Raw genomic sequence first — 20,935 nt, 5'->3', positions numbered from 1 at the left:
TAACTTATTCTTTTCCCTTACATCTCTTCCTCTTATCCCTCCTATGCAACTGTGTTATCTATGCGATATTCTGTACCCATACATTATGTTATATACATTATGTTACCTCTGGGATACTTTGTAACCATACACTGTGTTATTTCTGTAATACTTTTTATACATACATTGTAAGCCGCACTGAACCTGCTATCGAGCAGGAAACAGCGGGGTATAAATGCTACAAATAAAAATAAAAATAAGAAGTTATTTGCCACATCATTTTTATTCTTGGAGGTGAAGACTTCGAACAAACTGCCTGTACTGCTGAGATATACGATGGACTACAAACAGTTCTGAAAATCTCTGAAAGCTTTTTTATTTCGTAAATGTGTATTAACCAAGTAAGAATTTGTTTTGGAGACTTGTAACTGATTAATTTATCAATTCCTGAGAATGTTCAGTAGCTTCTTATTGTGAGCCGCCTTGAACTTTGAGGTACTGGCGGTTGATAAACACAATTTGTAATGTAATGTGACTACAAAGGGATTACACCAGCTCCAGTTGATTCTTAAATTTTGCTGTTTAGTGAATATAGCTTATGAGAACAGTGGAGTTCTTTGAGCTTCTTGAACTGGTTACTGGTTTCCAGCCAAACAGTGACGATTTGGGTTACTTTGAAGTGGAGATGAAGCTGAAGCAGGTTGCAATTCTTGGTGAATAGATACGTGTTGTTACCACAACAGACTGATGAATTAGACAGCGCTATTAATGCAAATGATGATGATGATGAAGGTATTCTTTGCTATATGGAAGTCAAGTGTTTCACACAGAAATTCCCTTGATCAATACCTGCAGACATCAGTAATACAGCAGCCTGGCGTGATTTGAAGGAACTTCTTATCAGACTGAACAATCCACTTCCACTTCCTGCTAGTGCAGTGGTTGATCACCTTTTTAGCTGTGCTGATTAATGACTTGCATGAATGACAGTCACTTTCAAAATTTTGTTTTAGTAAAGGCAAAGTGCATTGACTTGTAGCACAATAAAGTTGTTGGGATAAAAACATTAACAATAGTTGCATTCATTGTAGTTACGGTACTTTTACTTTTTACTCAAAAAGTATTATATTAGGCAATAACTTTTTTACTTTCACTTAAGTACATTTTTTAATGTATTCTTCACAGTAATTTTACTTTTGTATTAAAATATACATTTATTTTTACTTTTACTTAAGTGTTTTGACCTAGTACTTTAAAGAATACTGCACATCACACCACTTGCAAAAACTTCAGTGGTTACCATTACAATACAGGGCTAAATTTAAAACAGTCTGATCTTCAAGACCCTTAAAGGAAGTGGGCCAGAGTACGTTAACAGGATCTCCCTCTACTTACATCCATGGTCACTAAAGTCATTTTTTTCAGCCCTATTGGCTTACCACGGGAGTTCTGAGCAGCAGGGTACAAGTTAGTCCAAGAAACGATATCATGTGTGATTTGGTGGTTGACCCTTATTTTCACACTCTAAAAAATGTACAAATTCGGGGAATTTACCCTTCTCTCCACCACCTCAAACTTCCCTTTCTACATACATTATGTTTTATCAACGCCAGTAAAACCATCACTTTAAATATGGAAGCAAATTATGTTGCATTAACACAAATATTGAAAGTGCTTAATACTGTTGTGTAAATACTATAAAAACAAAATATGACTTTTAAACTGCGTGTTTATAGAGTTTTCTTAATTGGTCTGAGTGAAGCATACACCTAAGACCTCGCCACATTTTGCTGAAGATTTCTGGAGCTCTTTCGGCCTCCTGCTGGTGTTTTCAGCAGGTCTCCATCAGATATCTGAGAGGCAAGAGGTGAAGGGAACACTTACATGCAGCCCCTAAATAAGGCAGAATACTGTGCCAGTACAATATTTTAAGTAACTATATAACTGGATAAGGAGAAAGAAGAATTTCTGGCTCCATGTATTCCTGTAATAGTTCATAATTTTTGAGAAGGGTTGAGAAGAGAAGAGATGGAAAAATATGTGAAATGTGGCTGAAGGATTTTGTAAGGTAGTCACTGCTACATTCTGGCAATGAATGTTCTAGTGCTGATGAAGTGTTTGCACTAAACTAGAATTCTTTTTTTTTTTTTTAAATAAAACTACTTTCTAGCAACTTCTTGACACTAGTGACAGACTGATGAAGCCTTCTCCCTGTACCATGCACAGAAAGGAGTCCATCCCCATATTTCACAGGCATTTCCCTTCTCCCATCTTCTCCTACCTTTCTCACAGCAAAGCTTTATCATCCCCTTTCTTGAGAACATTTTCCAGATAGACAAACTAAACTAAGAATAGAAATACAATCTATTCATTCAATGGGACTAAACCATATGTGGGCAACAAAAACACAGCCAGACACCCAAGTTTGGGCGGGCCTGAGAACTCCTCTCCTGCCACCCAGCATCTCCTCCTCCCCTCACCCTCAGGTGATCGGGGATCTCTTAACTCCATTTCCCCAGCTTTTCAGTATCTTTAAAGTCCTTTAGTTCTTTGGCAGCAGCAAGCATCAACTCACACTTGCTGCTTGCGCTGGACCTGAGCCTTCCCTCTGATGCAACTTCCTGGCCCAGAAACAGGAAGTTGTATCAAAGTGAAGGCTCAGGGCTGGTGTGAACAGCGGGTATGAGTTGTTGAACATTGCCAGTGAAGAACTTTATAAAGGACTTTAAAAGTTGTGGGAGTGGAGTTAAGAGAGCCCCGATCACCTGGGGGGAGGGGAGAGAGAGATATTGGGAGTCTTCAGCTGGAAGGCCTTGGGGATTCCCCTCAGCCACATCACACCTATGTCACTGCTGGGTGGGCCTTTATCCACCATGGCCCACCTGTGACTATGCCCATGGTGGGCAAGCTCCTTCTTCTACAGCAAAGGTGTTGACTGGCTCAGATTGCAGTGACATCACTAGAATTAGCCTACTGGAGAGAAAATGACATCCACAGGCCAGCTCAGTTGTGATATTACTGCTGAAAGCCAAGTTAGATGAAGACATTCATTCCATGCTGTACCAAGCAGAGGTCGGAAGGAAATCCCCTCCTTCCACTCTACAGTGTCCCACCATTTAGGAAAACCCATTAATTGGCCCAATATGAACACTTTACCACAGTAGGTGACATATGATCATGATCATCCTCTAATAGAAAGAGGTAAGAACTGCTGCTGTGGAAACACTCTTCAAATGGCTGATGACCACAAAGTTTCTGAATTCCAGTCTCAGCTGAGCTAGTACATTTCTTTAAAAATAACATCCAACTAGTGTGCAGCTCTCCCTTCAGTATTATCCTTTGCTACTAATTTTGGGCAGTGGTGCTCAAAATAGCCCTTGTGCCCCTCTATCCAGTTGGGTACATACATTAGTGATATCTTGAAAACTTGAAATATATTTGCATGTAATCCTTCAAATATTTGCAAATATATTTCATGCATATTCATTAGTGCAACCTGAACACCATAGGCTTAGCACAAAGAATAAAAAACATAGGTGAGTCTGCACAAATGCTAAAATACTTCCCTGCATGTGCATATCCATACAAAGGATGATGCACCAAGTAATAAGAGACAGGGAAACATCACAGGCTTATGAGGGCAGAAGGTGAAAAATGCAATTAAAAGATAGCTTTCATTGCTGGTGTTTCTTTATAGCTAACAGTGTTTCAGATAAAAGGTCTAAGGTTGGATGTTAATTACGACTGCAGTCACATGGAGTCCACTTTCCTAATTCCCTTTTTGATGAAGATCAGCTATGCTTTGAAGCCAATGGATGGTGCGGGCCTTACTTTCTTCCCAGCTGTAGAGGGGACGGTAGCCAAAGTGCCTCTCAGCCTTGTCTGTTTGCACAGTGAAGGTTGTACTGACCACGGCCAGAGTATACTTGTTCAGTAGAGGAGCATAGATGCAGAAGGGCTTGAGGAGAAACTGCAGGAGCTCATTGAAGACAGCCATAAGGTAGAGGAAGAAATATGGAACCAGTGGGCGGGAACCAATCATGCGGATGCCACAGGCAGATAAAAACTCCATGTTAAAGTCATCATAGCTTTTGTAGGGGGAGTGGTCATAGCAGTAGTAGATCTGACCCCCAATGCTGGCTGGAGACTCTTGGATCTTCTGTGCCACTAACAAATGCATCCAAGCAACATTCCCTACAATCACAATGAGCAAAGCAAAGTGGAGAATACATGGTTAATTTGAATGTTCATAGCAATTGGCATAGCATATAACACACACTAACTCTATGCCTCAGGGTAGACTCAGTTATAATCCAGTTGCTTAGCAACACCCCCAATACATTCAGAATTAGTACTCAGCCTATTGGAGAGTACCACACTCAGTACATATAAATGGTTTGACTCCGGTGTGATTCTCTGGTGCGTAGTCAGATTTGTCTTCGTATTGAAGCTTTTACCACACTCAGTACATGTACATGTAAACGGTTTGATTCCTGTGTGGATACTTTGGTGGATTGTGAGATTTCGCTTCTCAGTGAAACTTTTATCACATTCAGTACCTTATGATTATCAGACAACTCCATGGTACCATAGGCAAGCTGAATGAATGCTGGTTTTACCCCCATTATAAACACGGACACGTAGTTCTGATTTCCTTAATAAGTACATGTCCACACATGTAGAGCGGTAAAACCAGGACTGAATCAGTATGTCCAAGGTAGAACGGTTTCAGCAACAACTGAGGCTTTTTCCCCCTTCCGTTAATGGTTAAAAAATGAAGAAAAATTAAGAATTGCTGATAAAGATTTCCTGAACAGACAAGTGTGTTGGAATTGATCACCATTTATTGATTTCAAGGTAGAATGGAGCCATCAATAGCCTTTGATTGTGTCGTTCCTAAAACAGTACACAGGGCCAGTGTTTCCATTAGGTGAACTTGGTAATCAACTAGAGCTGAAAGTTTGGGGGACAGCAAAGGCAGAGAGCATGTATTTTAAATTCTCTCCTTCCTGGTGACCCTGCAGGCATGTCTTCGAGGCTCATACTATGAGACTGTCCTCACAAAGCGGAGGGCATGCTATTGTGTCCTTCTTGCTGCTGAGCCCAGGGGCCAAGCTTCCAGAGGACACACCAGGGTAAGGTCTCCAGGGGAGCTAGGGTCAATTGTAGGTAAATTACAAGGGGCCATGGCACAAGGTGCAAGATTAAAGGTATGCCTAGAGTGCTTGATATCCTAATAATAATAAACTAAACTTGCATCGATCTGAGTTGTACAGAGACTTCCAGGTGAGGGTACAGCTCAACCTTAAGCAGTGAGGAGATGGAGGTAATTCAGGATCTAAAACTACAACAAAAATGTTTCTTCTGAAATGATTCTCAAATATGCATGATGCCTTTTTGGCAGTTCAGTTCTGGGATCTATCACAAAAAATTGTTCACATCATGACCCCTGCCATATTCCTATGGATCTGTGAATTCTGCTGCACACATGATTTGTGAAAAGGAAACGAAGAGGGAATGTGTATGGTATATCCTACCTGTATCTTTTTTTCTACTTCTGCCCTTCAAGTTATTGTTCATTCCCTGATTATATCAAAGCTTGACTATTGTAATGCACTTCTCCAAGTTTCCAGGACTAAGGACAGTGTTGTTCAAAGTACTAGGTTCAGTTACTTAAGTAAAAGTAAAAATAAATGCATGTTTTAATACTTAAGTAAAAGTAAAAAGTACAATGAAGAGCACATAAAAAAAATTTAAAATTATTGCCTAATGTAATACTTTTTGACTAAAAAGTAAAAGTACTGCAACTACAATGAACGCAACAATTGTTAATGTTTTTCTCAATAACTTTACTGCTCTACAATTCAATCCACTTTGCTTTTAGTAAAACTAATGTAATCTGGGTCTAACTCGATCAGATCACTTCCAAGGCCAATCTGGGTCACAAAACACACTCTGTCCACACTTCACTCACAGTTCAGTTTTCTCACTCAAGCTTGGGTGCAGGCAGGGGCCAGACAAAAATCCGGAAGGCCATAAGGTATTAAATTGTGCTTTATACTGGGTACCCTTGAACAGTCTGGGAGTAAGCTCTTCACTCTCTCTTCCAAGGAATCCACACCAAGGATTTGTAGTTTCATGCAAAACCAAACTTTACTGAACTCTGTAACAAGCAGTTTAAATCGTTCTATGAACAAACAGTTGATTTATAATCCATTTGATGTCAAATGCAAATTATAATCCAAACCATTTTAGGGATATGGTGTATCTTCTCAAAGCTACTATAAATAGCAAGACAATAACCCTCTATTATTCCAATTTTATAGAAGAATCGGCTTCAGACACTCAGTGAGCGTATTATAAAAGTATTTAGCTCACTGACTCTTACCGGTGGCTTCCATATTCATGTAATAAGCCTACCTCGAGTATCCTCATAAGCCTTAGACTTCTATTTTTTTTCCTTTTTTCGTTTTTTCGTGTCACTTTTTAATATTCTACTTAAAAGGTACACTTATCTGCTGCTCTCCATATAGGACTTTCGGTACGCCCTACAGCGAGCTCCCGTTTCGCCACCAGCTTCATAAGGAGCAGTACCGTTTCAAATCTAAACATAAAGAAAACAGCTTGTTACATTCGGAAAAAGGGTAGAGGTAATCATTTACCTTAAGCCTAGGAACTTACTTGAGATCTTCCTATACTTTCTAACTTGCAGCGTCTTTTCATTCTAAGATGGAGGACGCTGTCTTTTATGACGTCGGCCCTACTTGGCCACTCCTATTCTAATTAGAATTTAAAGAGATAGACCGACTTGCCTCAAAGAAAGACTTTCCAGTCTATCCTTGCATTAAGTCCCTTAGAATCTAAAGTTTGCAGTCTATGTATCCACCTTTGCTCTTTACGAATTAATGTCTTGTTTCTATCCCCTCCTCGTTGAGATATAGGGACATGCTCAATAGCAATGCATTTGAAATCCTCAAATTTATGCATTTTTTCTATACTATGCTTCACTAAAGGTGCTTCTTTCCGTGCCACTTTTAGATTATGTTTATGATCTGTTAGACGTAGTTTCAATTGTCGAGTAGTTTTTCCCACATATATTTTTGGGCAAGGACACACCATGATGTATACAACATGTGTAGATTCACATGTGGTGTTACTTGTTAACTTGTATACTCTATCATCAATAGGATTTATAAATTGATTTGTAATTAACATGCTGGGGCAGAAACTACATTTCCCACAATGCGAATGTCCCATATCATCCCGCTCTGGTTCCTTGTGTTTCTGAAGCAATTCTCTCAGATTCCTATCTCTACTATGTGCTATCCGTAGTCTATGGTGGAGAAACACAGGGTGCGCTTGAATTAGTCGCCAGTGTCGTCTGATAATTTTAGTGGCCATCTGGGTCCCGTGAGTGTATCTCAATATGCACGTATGTAAATCTGTTTCCTTAATAACATCATTTTGTCGTGAGGTTAACAGTTGTTCTCGGTGATTGTTTTTTGCTCTAATATATGCCCGATCTAGAACATTTTTGGGGTAACCACGGTCTTCAAATTTTTCCACTACTTCTTTTGCTCTATGTTTGTATTCCTTTTGATCACTACAGATTCTTTTGTATCTTAGAAGCTGTGAAAATGGAAGACTTTCTTTGGTATTCCTAGGATGATTACTGGAATAGTGCAACAACGTATTTCGATCAGTAGGTTTAACAAACACTGTAGTATGAAATCGATTTTGTTGTTGTATCACTTTTACATCCAGGAACGTTATTTGTTCCAAAGAATATTGCATGGTAAACTTGATGTTAACATCCCTTAGGTTTAACCATTGGAAAAAGTCAAACAAATCTTTTTCTCCTCCTTGCCACAAAAATTATTGCCTAATGTAATACTGGCAAGGAGGAGAAAAAGATTTGTTTGACTTTTTCCAATGGTTAAACCTAAGGGATGTTAACATCAAGTTTACCATGCAATATTCTTTGGAACAAATAACGTTCCTGGATGTAAAAGTGATACAACAACAAAATCGATTTCATACTACAGTGTTTGTTAAACCTACTGATCGAAATACGTTGTTGCACTATTCCAGTAATCATCCTAGGAATACCAAAGAAAGTCTTCCATTTTCACAGCTTCTAAGATACAAAAGAATCTGTAGTGATCAAAAGGAATACAAACATAGAGCAAAAGAAGTAGTGGAAAAATTTGAAGACCGTGGTTACCCCAAAAATGTTCTAGATCGGGCATATATTAGAGCAAAAAACAATCACCGAGAACAACTGTTAACCTCACGACAAAATGATGTTATTAAGGAAACAGATTTACATACAGTGGGGGAAATAAGTATTTGATCCCTTGCTGATTTTGTAAGTTTGCCCACTGACAAAGACATGAGCAGCCCATAATTGAAGGGTAGGTTATTGGTAACAGTGAGAGATAGCACATCACAAATTAAATCCGGAAAATCACATTGTGGAAAGTATATGAATTTATTTGCATTCTGCAGAGGGAAATAAGTATTTGATCCCTCTGGCAAACAAGACCTAATACTTGGTGGCAAAACCCTTGTTGGCAAGCACAGCGGTCAGACGTCTTCTGTAGTTGATGATGAGGTTTGCACACATGTCAGGAGGAATTTTGGTCCACTCCTCTTTGCAGATCATCTCTAAATCATTAAGAGTTCTGGGCTGTCGCTTGGCAACTCGCAGCTTCAGCTCCCTCCATAAGTTTTCAATGGGATTAAGGTCTGGTGACTGGCTAGGCCACTCCATGACCCTAATGTGCTTCTTCCTGAGCCACTCCTTTGTTGCCTTGGCTGTATGTTTTGGGTCATTGTCTTGCTGGAAGACCCAGCCACGACCCATTTTTAAGGCCCTGGCGGAGGGAAGGAGGTTGTCACTCAGAATTGTACGGTACATGGCCCCATCCATTCTCCCATTGATGCGGTGAAGTAGTCCTGTGCCCTTAGCAGAGAAACACCCCCAAAACATAACATTTCCGCCTCCATGCTTGACAGTGGGGACGGTGTTCTTTGGGTCATAGGCAGCATTTCTCTTCCTCCAAACACGGCGAGTTGAGTTCATGCCAAAGAGCTCAATTTTTGTCTCATCTGACCACAGCACCTTCTCCCAATCACTCTCGGCATCATCCAGGTGTTCACTGGCAAACTTCAGACGGGCCGTCACATGTGCCTTCCGGAGCAGGGGGACCTTGCGGGCACTGCAGGATTGCAATCCGTTATGTCGTAATGTGTTACCAATGGTTTTCGTGGTGACAGTGGTCCCAGCTGCCTTGAGATCATTGACAAGTTCCCCCCTTGTAGTTGTAGGCTGATTTCTAACCTTCCTCATGATCAAGGATACCCCACGAGGTGAGATTTTGCATGGAGCCCCAGATCTTTGTCGATTGACAGTCATTTTGTACTTCTTCCATTTTCTTACTATGGCACCAACAGTTGTCTCCTTCTCGCCCAGCGTCTTACTGATGGTTTTGTAGCCCATTCCAGCCTTGTGCAGGTGTATGATCTTGTCCCTGACATTCTTAGACAGCTCCTTGCTCTTGGCCATTTTGTAGAGGTTAGAGTCTGACTGATTCACTGAGTCTGTGGACAGGTGTCTTTCATACAGGTGACCATTGCCGACAGCTGTCTGTCATGCAGGTAACGAGTTGATTTGGAGCATCTACCTGGTCTGTAGGGGCCAGATCTCTTACTGGTTGGTGGGGGATCAAATACTTATTTCCCTCTGCAGAATGCAAATAAATTCATATACTTTCTACAATGTGATTTTCCGGATTTAATTTGTGATGTGCTATCTCTCACTGTTACCAATAACCTACCCTTCAATTATGGGCTGCTCATGTCTTTGTCAGTGGGCAAACTTACAAAATCAGCAAGGGATCAAATACTTATTTCCCCCACTGTACGTGCATATTGAGATACACTCACGGGACCCAGATGGCCACTAAAATTATCAGACGACACTGGCGACTAATTCAAGCGCACCCTGTGTTTCTCCACCATAGACTACGGATAGCACATAGTAGAGATAGGAATCTGAGAGAATTGCTTCAGAAACACAAGGAACCAGAGCGGGATGATATGGGACATTCGCATTGTGGGAAATGTAGTTTCTGCCCCAGCATGTTAATTACAAATCAATTTATAAATCCTATTGATGATAGAGTATACAAGTTAACAAGTAACACCACATGTAAATCTACACATGTTGTATACATCATGGTGTGTCCTTGCCCAAAAATATATGTGGGAAAAACTACTCGACAATTGAAACTACGTCTAACAGATCATAAACATAATCTAAAAGTGGCACGGAAAGAAGCACCTTTAGTGAAGCATAGTATAGAAAAAATGCATAAATTTGAGGATTTCAAATGCATTGCTATTGAGCATGTCCCTATATCTCAACGAGGAGGGGATAGAAACAAGACATTAATTCGTAAAGAGCAAAGGTGGATACATAGACTGCAAACTTTAGATCCTAAGGGACTTAATGCAAGGATAGACTGGAAAGTCTTTCTTTGAGGCAAGTCGGTCTATCTCTTTAAATTCTAATTAGAATAGGAGTGGCCAAGTAGGGCCGACGTCATAAAAGACAGCGTCCTCCATCTTAGAATGAAAAGACGCTGCAAGTTAGAAAGTATAGGAAGATCTCAAGTAAGTTCCTAGGCTTAAGGTAAATGATTACCTCTACCCTTTTTCCGAATGTAACAAGCTGTTTTCTTTATGTTTAGATTTGAAACGGTACTGCTCCTTATGAAGCTGGTGGCGAAACGGGAGCTCGCTGTAGGGCGTACCGAAAGTCCTATATGGAGAGCAGCAGATAAGTGTACCTTTTAAGTAGAATATTAAAAAGTGACACGAAAAAACGAAAAAAGGAAAAAAAAATAGAAGTCTAAGGCTTATGAGGATACTCGAGGTAGGCTTATTACATGAATATGGAAGCCACCGGTAAGAGTCAGTGAGCTAAATACTTTTATAATACGCTCACTGAGTGTCTGAAGCCGATTCTTCTATAAAATTGGAATAATAGAGGGTTATTGTCTTGCTATTTATAGTAGACTTGAGAAAAGAAGATTAGCAAGTTCCATTAGTTTATTTAATTGTATCTTCTCAAAGGCAATTTAAAATCCCACAGTACATACATGTTTACAGCTCTTCCTGTCCATACCCATCCCTTCTTGGTGAAACAATCTAAGGCTGTGCCTGCAGGACTTGTGCAGCAGGAGCAGATTTTCCTGTTTGGATCAGACCAGTACCTCTCCAGACTACTACCTTTGGCTCCGAACAGCTCTTCACTGCTCCTTCTCCCAGGCTGGGATCCCCTTTTTCTCACCTGGAGCACTCCTCCTTCTCATGGTTAATGCTGGAATTAGCAGAAACCACCCCTTTGGTCAGCCTTAGTTTCTTGAACCCATCCAGGACTCCCCCACTCCTCTAGGGTCTCAGTGGGGGTACAGGCAACCAAAGACCTCATGCTCTGCTAAACCTTAACTTTTATTTCCTCTAAACTCCACCTAACCATCAATCAAACCCAAGAAACATTTTCCCTCTGCAACTTATCCCAACCTCCCCCCCCCCCCCCAACACACACACACCCTGGGATGGATCTCAGTCCACCCATGAGCTTCACTTCTTCCTCCCAGAAACTCTGTAGAGTTCTTGCATGTTCTTCTTAGGAAAAATGGGGGATTGCACTAAATTTTGAAAATGACCGTTACTCATGTGAGTGTGCTTGTGAGTCATTAATCCAGGACAGCTAAAAAGGTTCAACAACTGCACTGGCAGGAAATGGAATGCTCAGTCTAATAAAAAGGATTGTTCAAGTCAGACCAGGCTGAAAAACTACTGATGTCTTCTGACTGGATCCACAGGTGTTGATCAAGGGAATCTCTGTCTGAAATACTTGACTTCTGTATAGCAAAATATACTTTATCGTCATCATCTGCTTTAAAAGTAGTGCTGTATAACTAACTCATTACTTGCATCTTCATCTTTGTTATCACTGGCATGCTGTGTTAAGACTCTTGAGGCTTGTTAACTTAAAGTCTCAATATCTTAGAGTATAACCTTGGCACACAGTCACACCTGGAGTCTCTATTATTTTTATGAAGCCTCTTTATTTGAATAAATCACAGATAATTTACTCACAGACAGATGTTCAGAAGTGCTGCTCCAGGGCACACAGACTCCTTCATCTGAGAGCAGTTGGAGGTGGAGATCTGAGGACAGGTAGCTTTATTGCAGGGGAGAAAGATAGTTGACAGGTAGAAATGGTTCAAAGCTGGGTGACTGGAATGTGCGATATCTCGTTAGGGAGGAGATATTTTCAAGGTAAAAACCCAGGTTCATTCCAGGGAGTTGGGAGCAGGATAAGTACTGGCCAGATGCAAGATGGTAAATGCCTCATGGCCAGAGAGGCAGGGGGGGGGGGGGGTCAAGAAGACTCACAAGCCCAGGGAGGAGGAGTTAAAGACCAACTGGGACAGAGCCTGCCGTAGGGTGGCAAGGGTGGTCCAACAGGACGGCCCTCGATTGGAGGGAAAGGTCATGCCTGGCTGACCTCCCAGGACAGAGATAGTGAGAATGACCAGATGATGATAGCAGGAAGACAAAAGAGCCAAGCTTGGCAGAGAGAGAGAGGAGGTCTGGGCAGCCTCACAGCCAGTGGTAAGAGTTCTTACACAGCCAAACAAGTGTGGTTGCATTGCTTGTGTACTACATTACACACAATGCCTTGCTCACGTACCTTTGCAGAGTGAGAACTGCAGCAATGATAGTCCTTAGACACAGGGGCGTATCTGAACTGCAGTGGTAGGGGGGACCAGGGCCAGAGTGAGGGGGCACATTATAGCCCCCCCCCCGCCGCCAATCCCCCTCCCCCCAGCCGCTGCAATTGCCAATCTCCCCCCGCCGTTGCTGTCGCCTACGTTCGCTGGCGGGGGACCCCAACCCCCGCCAGCCGAGGTCTGCTTCCTCCTGCCGCTGCCGGCTGCCTTTAAAAGAATTCCTTCAGCTGGCGGGGGACCCCCAACCCCCGCCAGCCAAGCCGAGGTCCTTTCATTTCTTCCACTGCAGTCTGCAAAGCTGGCGCCGAAAGTTTCTTCTGAGTCTGACGTCGCTGCAGACTGCAGTGGAAGAAATGAAAGGACCTCGGCTTGGCTGGCGGGGGTTGGGGGTCCCCCGCCAGCTGAAGGAATTCTTTTAAAGGCAGCCGGCAGCGGCAGAAGGAAGTGGACCTCGGCTGGCGGGGGTTGGGGTCCCCCGCCAGCGAAGGTAGGTGACAGCAACGGCGGGGGAGGGTTGGCGGCGGTAGGGGGTCCAGGGCGAAATCTGCGGGGGCCCAGGCCCCTGTGGCCCCACGCAGATACGCCCCTGCTTAGACATGAGAATAACAGTAACGGCATTAAACACATTTTAGGATCACATTATAAACTAGTGCGAGGCTGTCAGAGGACAGAACACTCCCCGCCTGGTATCGGTAGATACCATTATCCTTATTATCAAAATTTATCAAATTAATCGCATGCAAAGTCCATTATTGACATTCAGGCAGTCCGCCGGCTGACACGATCCCAGGCTTCAAACAAACAGTCACGAACTCTGGAACAACGTGAGTCCTTGGCCTATTGTTGTCGAACAGCAGCAGGAGGCAAAACCTCCCAAGCACGACTGGACTAACAAGCTTGGCTTGGCTGGAACCAGATGCTGGGATGGATTTGGCTTAGCAGGAACAGGATTCAGGATGCTGGAACAGGGTTCAGGATACTCGAACAAGCTGGACAGGAACAGGATTCAGACCGCTGGAGCAAGGTTGGCAGGAACAGGAGCTGAAAGCAGAGACAGGCAGGCAGGGGACTGGAGCTGAAGACAACCAGGACAGACACAAGTGGGATACAAAGCTGGCCCACACAGACAAACAACAGGACTAAGGCTGAAGCTAAGGTACAGGGGGACTAGAACAAGCAAGGCAGACTAGGCAGGACACAAAGCTGACCTACACAGACAAACAACAGAACTAAGGCTGAAGCTAAGGTACAGGGGGACTAGAACAAGCAAGGCAGACTAGGCAGGACACAAAGCTGACCCACACAAACAACAGAACTACAGCTGGAGGCTGAACCTAGCACACAAACAGACCGAGAAGAACAGAAGCAGAAGTGCCCACAGGCACACAGACTATGAACAAGGTAGAAGTGCTACACTTCCTTTTAAACAAGACAGAGGCAGGAAATAAACAGAACCCAAAGTGAGGCTTGAAACACACAGGAAAGAAACAACGCACTGTAGCCAGGACAGCAGCTGACCCTCGGGACAGAGAAGGATCACGACCACAGTCGTGACACTGGCTGTAGGGTCGTCATCTTCATCACACAGGAGCTGAAATGAGAGACAGACAACAACACTAGACAACACAAAAGACAGAGAGAGTCTTTGAGTCTTTGGTTTTCATGGGAGGATGGCGACTCTCTGTGCTTGTGCTTCTTCAGGTGGTCCAGGAAGCAAAATCTTGGTGGTGGATCATACGGGCCATTCACTGTAGACAGGATACTCCGTTGGGTGCGCTGTTGCAGCTGGGTGGAGACCCAAAAGGTGAATTCTGTTTTTAATTAGGGTTGGATAGACCCATGAAGACCCTCACTGGTAAGCTGCCATTTACCAGAGAGGTTCCTCTGAAGGCTGTTATCTATAAAGTACCTGCGCTTATCTGACTCGGTACCAATGTCCATGGACTTATGTGTATTCTTAGCTAGCATTTTAACCCAAGAGTTTATTTAAGTCTCTAGATATTTCATAGAAAGGAGTGAGAGGAGAAGTTGTAAGGATAATTAACTTTATTATAGCTTACCACAATAATTCAGCAAGATCAGGTGTACAAGCAGATGGGGGGACAGACGGGCAGCATCTCATCTAGCACTTCGAAAGGTCTTCTGACACGCCCAAAATCTCCCTGTCTTTTATACTCTCCTGGTCCCATTGTAACTAATGGGACCCATTCGCTCCAATGTTATACTTGTTTACTTAAAACTAGCTGACCACAATCTTGCTTAACTGGAAAGTCATTTCCTTTGCACCTGCAGATTTTTCAAGAAGACAACTTTTTTCTTAACTTAGATGCAGAGATAGAAATCCATTTTACAGTTTTATAACTTCCATTTTGATCTCAGATTTTCTTGACCTAACTTTTCCAATTCAGATCATTCAGGCCTTAGTCTAGGTTTAATAACTGCACTTGGCCTTTCCATCAGGCCTCAATCTGGGCTAAAAACTAGGCCATGCTTTTCCAGCAAGCCCCTAGCCATGCTAGTCATCAGATTTCTGACTTGGCCAGTGTCTCTAGTAGCCTGAGCTCTATGGCTCTGCCCTCCACTATTCCAGTGGGGGTCTCTGGCTGTATTATATCTTAACAATTCCCAGCTTAGGCCCAGGTGGTGTTGAAATGAGGGTATGTCCACACCCAAGACTAGGTCTTTCAGGTCTGTGGCACGGTCTACTGAAGGGAATGACTCATCTTTACTGAACTCTGTACTCATTATGTTCAGGAACTCTATCTTTTATGGAGAAGGCAGGTTCGTCTCCATCTTTGGTGTTCTGGAACACTGAGCTTCCCAGATGTTCTCCTAAGTCTGCTGGAGAGACTGTTTTGTAGAGCGTTGGGACCATGTTCTGTTCCTTCTAGGCGGGAGCTTCTTTGGTGGTTAGGTGGTTGGTACGTGGCTCGAACAAGGAAGAGCACCCGCTTTCTAGGACATTGATGTAAAGTACCTTTACATTTGACTTTCTTGTTCGCTTGGGGCAGGCATCGCCTACTGTTGTCCAACCCAAGTTGAGTGGATGTGCATAGGGAGCACTGTGTGGGCTCTTGCATGATTCACGGATGTCCAGGGGTTCTGGTGCATCTCTGTCTGGCAAGAGCGAGATTTCAGCATCTGGATTCAAGTGTGCAAGCTGGTCGGTTGTGGGCCTCAGGTAAGGGTGATTCCAGGCAGCCCATAGCGTGGGAATCTCACTCTTGTCATCTGGTATCTGGTCACGTTCAGCCCATGTGGGTGACCATGGCGTGGTGTCACCATTCATAGCCTCTATCACTTAACCGCTTGCTGCTTGCCCTGCCGTCTGTACGGCCCTTGCACAAGTTTTGATGTTGTCTGGGGAGTTGTTTTGGTGGATGTCGAACAGGTCATGGCGCTCTGATCTTGTGAGGGACCTGTTGCTCTGCTCATCTATGATGACGTACGTTTTGGCTGCTCTGTCACGCCATCCTTCAAGGTGCACTTCGGTCAAGCATGTCTTGGTGCGGCATCTCCCTTCGCGGTTTCCTTCACACACCTTCGTGCATCTCGGAGTGGCTTGGAATGTTGGTAGCTTCTCTTCCTCCGTTTCCCCGCCATGATTCGACTCGGGGTTAGAGTTCGGTTCGGCACCATCTGGGTGCATGGCATAGACGCTCTGGTCGTTGCCATGTTCTATACACTTGATAGGTACTTTGCCATCTTTGGCGGGATGATCTGAATTCAATTCTTCTACACATGTAGCTGTTTCCTTTCCCAGCCCGTGTGGCATCGTGTACATCTCTTGCTTAGGAGTAAGCTTCATACTCACTATGGCATCCTTGGAATTGGATTTCCCCGCCCTGTAGCGCTCGGGATGGTCATTGGACTGGGTAAGCTCTGCGCTCCCCAGATCTTTGCTGGTCACTCTGCTGGCTCATCTCTTGCTGTGGCTTCAAGTCAAGCAGCTGACGTCACTGCCGGTTGGTTGGCTTGCGCCTCTCTGACGCCTGATGAGGAGTGTGCTGTCCAGCTCCCTCTGGTTTAGACCAAGGGAGTTCAGCTGATATCCTGCTTGAGAGCGACTGCTCCGGTCTCTTTTGCCCCCATCCTGTTTGAAGGCTCAGACTATGCGATAAGCGTTCTTGCTCGTGTCTCTTTTGCCCCTGTCCTGTGTGAAGGCTCAGACTCTGCGATGAGCGTTCTTGCTCGGGTCTCTTTTGCCCCCATCCTGTGTGAAGGCTCTGACTCTGCGATGAGCGTGCTTGCTCGGGTCTCTCTTGCCCCCGCTCTGTTCGAAGGCTCAGACTCTGTGATGAGCATTCTTGCTCGTGTCTCTTTTGCCCCGTCTTGTGTGAAGGCTCAGACTCTGCGATGAGCGTTCTTGCTCATGTCTTTTTTGCCCCCGCTCTGTGTGAAGGCTCAGACTTTGCGATGAGCGTTCTTGCTCGTGTCCCTTTTGCCTCCACCCTGTGTGAGGGCTCAGACTTTGCGATGAGCGTTCTTGCTCGGGTCCCTTTTGCCTCCACCCTGTGTGAGGGCTCAGACTTTGCGATGAGTGTTCTTGCTCGGGTCTCTCTTGCCCCCACCCTGTGCGAAGGCTCAGACTCTATGGCTGAGATGGAGCGTCTCTGTTAGCGCATCTTTCTGGAGCGAGTGGTAGTGCATCCATGTGCGTGCATGCGTGTGGGTCACTGTCGTCCGGGCCTGCCTCCGTGGTGCGTTCTGCCTTGGGCTTGCTCATTTCAGGTGCATTAAACTCTGATGAAAGTAGATCAGGTTCCTCAGGATATGAGGGTTCTTCTGACTCGAACTGCTTCAAAGAGCTAGTAGGTGATGGGGTATGTGCCGTCGCATATGTTTTGGTTCGTGGAGTGTAGTCTTCAGAGGCAAAGTGGCTGAGTTGGTTCTTTCCGTGGTTCTGACCCACAGCAGCTTCTAAGACTTTGGCCTTTGCCTCAAGTGCCGCTATCTCTTCCTCTTGCTGGAGCGCTTCTAACATAATGTCCAGCTCAGCCCTTTTACATGCAGCCTCAGCCTTCCGGCATGCTTCCTCAGCCTCCACTTTGGCCCTTCTGCATACTTCTTCAGCTTCCAGCGCAGCTCATTTTAACTTCAGGACGGTTTATTGTTCACTGATGCGGTGGCGAGCTTTGGCCATCTCTGCCAAGGCCCTCGCCTCGAGGGCCGCCTCTCTAGCTTTTGAGTGGCTGGAGCGGTTTGTTGCACGTGGCCAGGACCTTGAGCTTTTGGACAAGGGAGTGAGGGCGCAGGGAGGTACTGTCTTGTGGATCTACGGTTGCACTTGCTGTTTTCCTTTCAAGCCTTGGCTACTGCCGTGTTTCACTTTTGGTCCATTGCTTCTTGGACTGCTTTTCTCACAAGACTCTGATCTGTATTTGTCTCATCTAAGAACTGCCTTTCACTGGTAGCATGCATAGCTGGTCTCTATTGATGACTGACAGGCATCCTTGTCTGCCCCTGCCTTTGAAGCAAAATGCATGTTTTCCTCTACCTCCCCCCAGCGCTTGATTAGTTTCTTGCTATACTTTTCCTGCTTTGCTCGATAAATTTCCAGGAATTTCTGGGTTAACTGGCAAGTTCTTCTACCCTTGAGCCCTGCATTGCCCTCTGGCTGTTCCTGCGTGTCTGGTGCAAGGGACACTTCATCTGGTACTGTCTGTGAGGCATTAAATTCTGCCCTTCTATGCTTGTTTGCTTATCTGTCTTTATTAAGTGAGGGGTCAGCTCTTGATGCAGGGAGGCTGGGGGTGGAAAAGGCTGTTCAGTATGAAGGCTGTGCTGGAACCTGCTAGCTGTAGTGGCTTCTCTCTTTGTGCTGGGTCAAGAACAGGGTTGCTAGATGGGAAAATTTTTCCCAGCCCAAAACCAGCCCTAAACCCACCCAAAGTCAAACCCCGCCTCCCATGTCGCCAAAACCTGCCCCTGACGTCATTGGCCCCACCCCGACATCAACCCCGCCCCTGAAAAGCTTCTATTGGACCAAATTGGACCAATAGAAGCCCCTGAAAAGCTTCCATTGGACCAAATTGGACCAATAGAAGCCCCGGAAAATTCATATACTTTCCACAATGTGATTTTCCGGATTTAATTTGTGATGTGCTATCTCTCACTGTTACCAATAACCTACCCTTCAATTATGGGCTGCTCATGTCTTTGTCAGTGGGCAAACTTACAAAATCAGCAAGGGATCAAATACTTATTTCCACCACTGTATACATTTAAATACAATAGAAGTAATGCGTGCAAATTTATCTCATGCGTATTCATTGTGGGTATCCTGAAACCTGACAGGTTAGGTATGTCCTGAGGAGTAGGTTGAGAAGCACTGTTCTAGGATAAGCCCACCAACCTGTCATGCACTAATATAGTGTTTCTCAAACTTGTTAGGTTGCACCTCCCTTTTTCTACTCTATTACTTGTAAGTGCTACATCCCCCTGTGCCCCCAACACACACACAAACACTTATTTAACAACGTACTGCAAGTGATAATTATGACATACCAAATTTCATACTCCTCCACAATCCACATCATACTTCTATGGGAAGGAGAGGAAGCTTCAATTTGAGAACCATTGAACTAAGATCTATGACAGGGGTGTCCAATTTTGACCCTCGACCAGTCAGGTTTTCAGGATCTGCACAATGTAAATGCATGAGATCTATCTGCATACAATGAAAGCAGTGTATGCAAATAGATCTCATGCATATTCATGGGGGAAATCCTGATAACCCGACTAGGTTGCGGCCTTCAAGGACCGAGATTGGACACCCCGATCTAGGAGAAAAAATACATACCCACATAAACTCGGCCATGTTCTATAGAAGCAGGGATAGCACAGAATACCCGCCTCCCAGCCTGAACCCCTTTCTCGTAGTATGTTTTCATTAACTCATGTTTCTCTCCATATATTCCTGTGGGTCTCAGTGAGCAGGTGTACAGCTGCTTCCCACCTTTGATCTAGCAGGAGGAGAAAAAAAAACATTTTCATTGTGACAGACATATGCAGAGATTGAGTCTATGAGAGCACAAACAAGGCTTAATGGTATTTCTCTATGGTAACAATAGGAGATAACCTGGTTCCCTTAAAGTAAAAGCTGGTCATAGCAGTGAACTGGAGGTTAGATTTGCAAGCACTAGTCCTTCGGTTAACTTGATGCTCAGAAGTCAAGTAGTGAAAGTTGGTGGCAATATTAGTACCGAAAGCTTTACTTGGAGGTACCACAGCTCTGATTGGGGGTACTAACAGCTATTTGTGGGTCTACGGTTATCATAGCTCAGTAACTCAGTGCTGAGAGCTGGTGTCAGAGGTAGACTGAGGCTGAGATTTGAAGACTATGTGTTGAAAAATCATCCCGTGAGAACTGATGGTAAAGGAAAGATTGAAAATTGGGTGTGCAGGTCTCTTTCACAACTTACCTGTTTTCCATTGGCTGCTATCACAAGATGTTCAGCTTTGGCCTTACTCACTGGATAAGGTTTATCATGGCAGACATCATACTCTGTGTCCTCATTCCCCCTAGAGAAGGAAACAGCATGACAAGAGCAATTAGACCAAACAATGTTAAGAGGGAGGAAGACTTTTCTATAACCTAGTCCAGGTTTTCTATGGAGCACCTCAGAGTTGGCAAAGAAACTGTAGCATTAACAACATTGTGCAATTCTAGTGAGGTGAAAGATTAACCTGCTACTGCTGAACTAATTCCCCCTAGCTAAAGCTAGATTAATGCACTTCCCTTGTACTGCTCCTACAGTTGTGTGTGCATGTTTATATTTTGTTTTGTATTATGTTTACTGCATGTAAGCCAAGGTAGCAGTAATTTCCTGTTATAACTTTATTCTCTGATCTCATAGGTCAAATGGTGCATGTGACCCATTTTTTCCAGTCCCTCCTTGCAAAGCAGAATTCTCCATATTGAGCTTAAGAGCAGGCTGTCCATAGCCTCTTTCTCTCTCCCGCTCTACCCCTCGAATATGCATCCTTCTTTTACCTGAAGCTTTCTAATCAATTCAACATCTACCTCTGCAATACTTTAGAATCCATCTCTTCAGTTGCTCAACTTCCACCCCTTTGGTCTGGCAGCCAACTCATCAGCATCCAGTTGCAAAGGACATATCCTGCCAGAACAGAACCTTTGTTTC

At 44.0% G+C, this 20,935-nt stretch overlaps 1 protein-coding gene across 13 annotated transcripts in view; it reads right to left on the bottom strand.

Annotated features, from left to right (window-relative positions):
• Positions 1-335: 335 nt before the first annotated feature.
• HSD3B7 (hydroxy-delta-5-steroid dehydrogenase, 3 beta- and steroid delta-isomerase 7) overlaps positions 336-20,935 on the bottom strand; it is a 266,144-nt gene continuing 245,544 nt past the window's right edge. For 12 of the 13 annotated variants that reach the window (XM_030210365.1, XM_030210366.1, XM_030210367.1 and 9 more), the window contains 3 exons: positions 20,213-20,312; positions 19,591-19,753; positions 336-4,173 (listed from right to left, as the gene is read on the bottom strand). In XM_030210365.1, coding sequence (XP_030066225.1) covers positions 3,749-4,173; positions 19,591-19,753; positions 20,213-20,312 — 688 coding nt within the window. In that variant the 3' untranslated portion in view covers positions 336-3,748. Of the gene's footprint in view, positions 4,174-14,120; positions 14,380-19,590; positions 19,754-20,212; positions 20,313-20,935 lie in introns of those variants that run through there. The other variant, XM_030210377.1, reaches the window with a different exon arrangement.

Source organism: Microcaecilia unicolor, chromosome 7, assembly GCF_901765095.1.
Source record: "Microcaecilia unicolor chromosome 7, aMicUni1.1, whole genome shotgun sequence".
Classification (NCBI taxonomy): Eukaryota; Metazoa; Chordata; class Amphibia; order Gymnophiona; family Siphonopidae; genus Microcaecilia; species Microcaecilia unicolor.
Note: the sequence above shows the minus strand (reverse complement) of the source record. Positions and strands in the feature narration are given on the sequence as shown.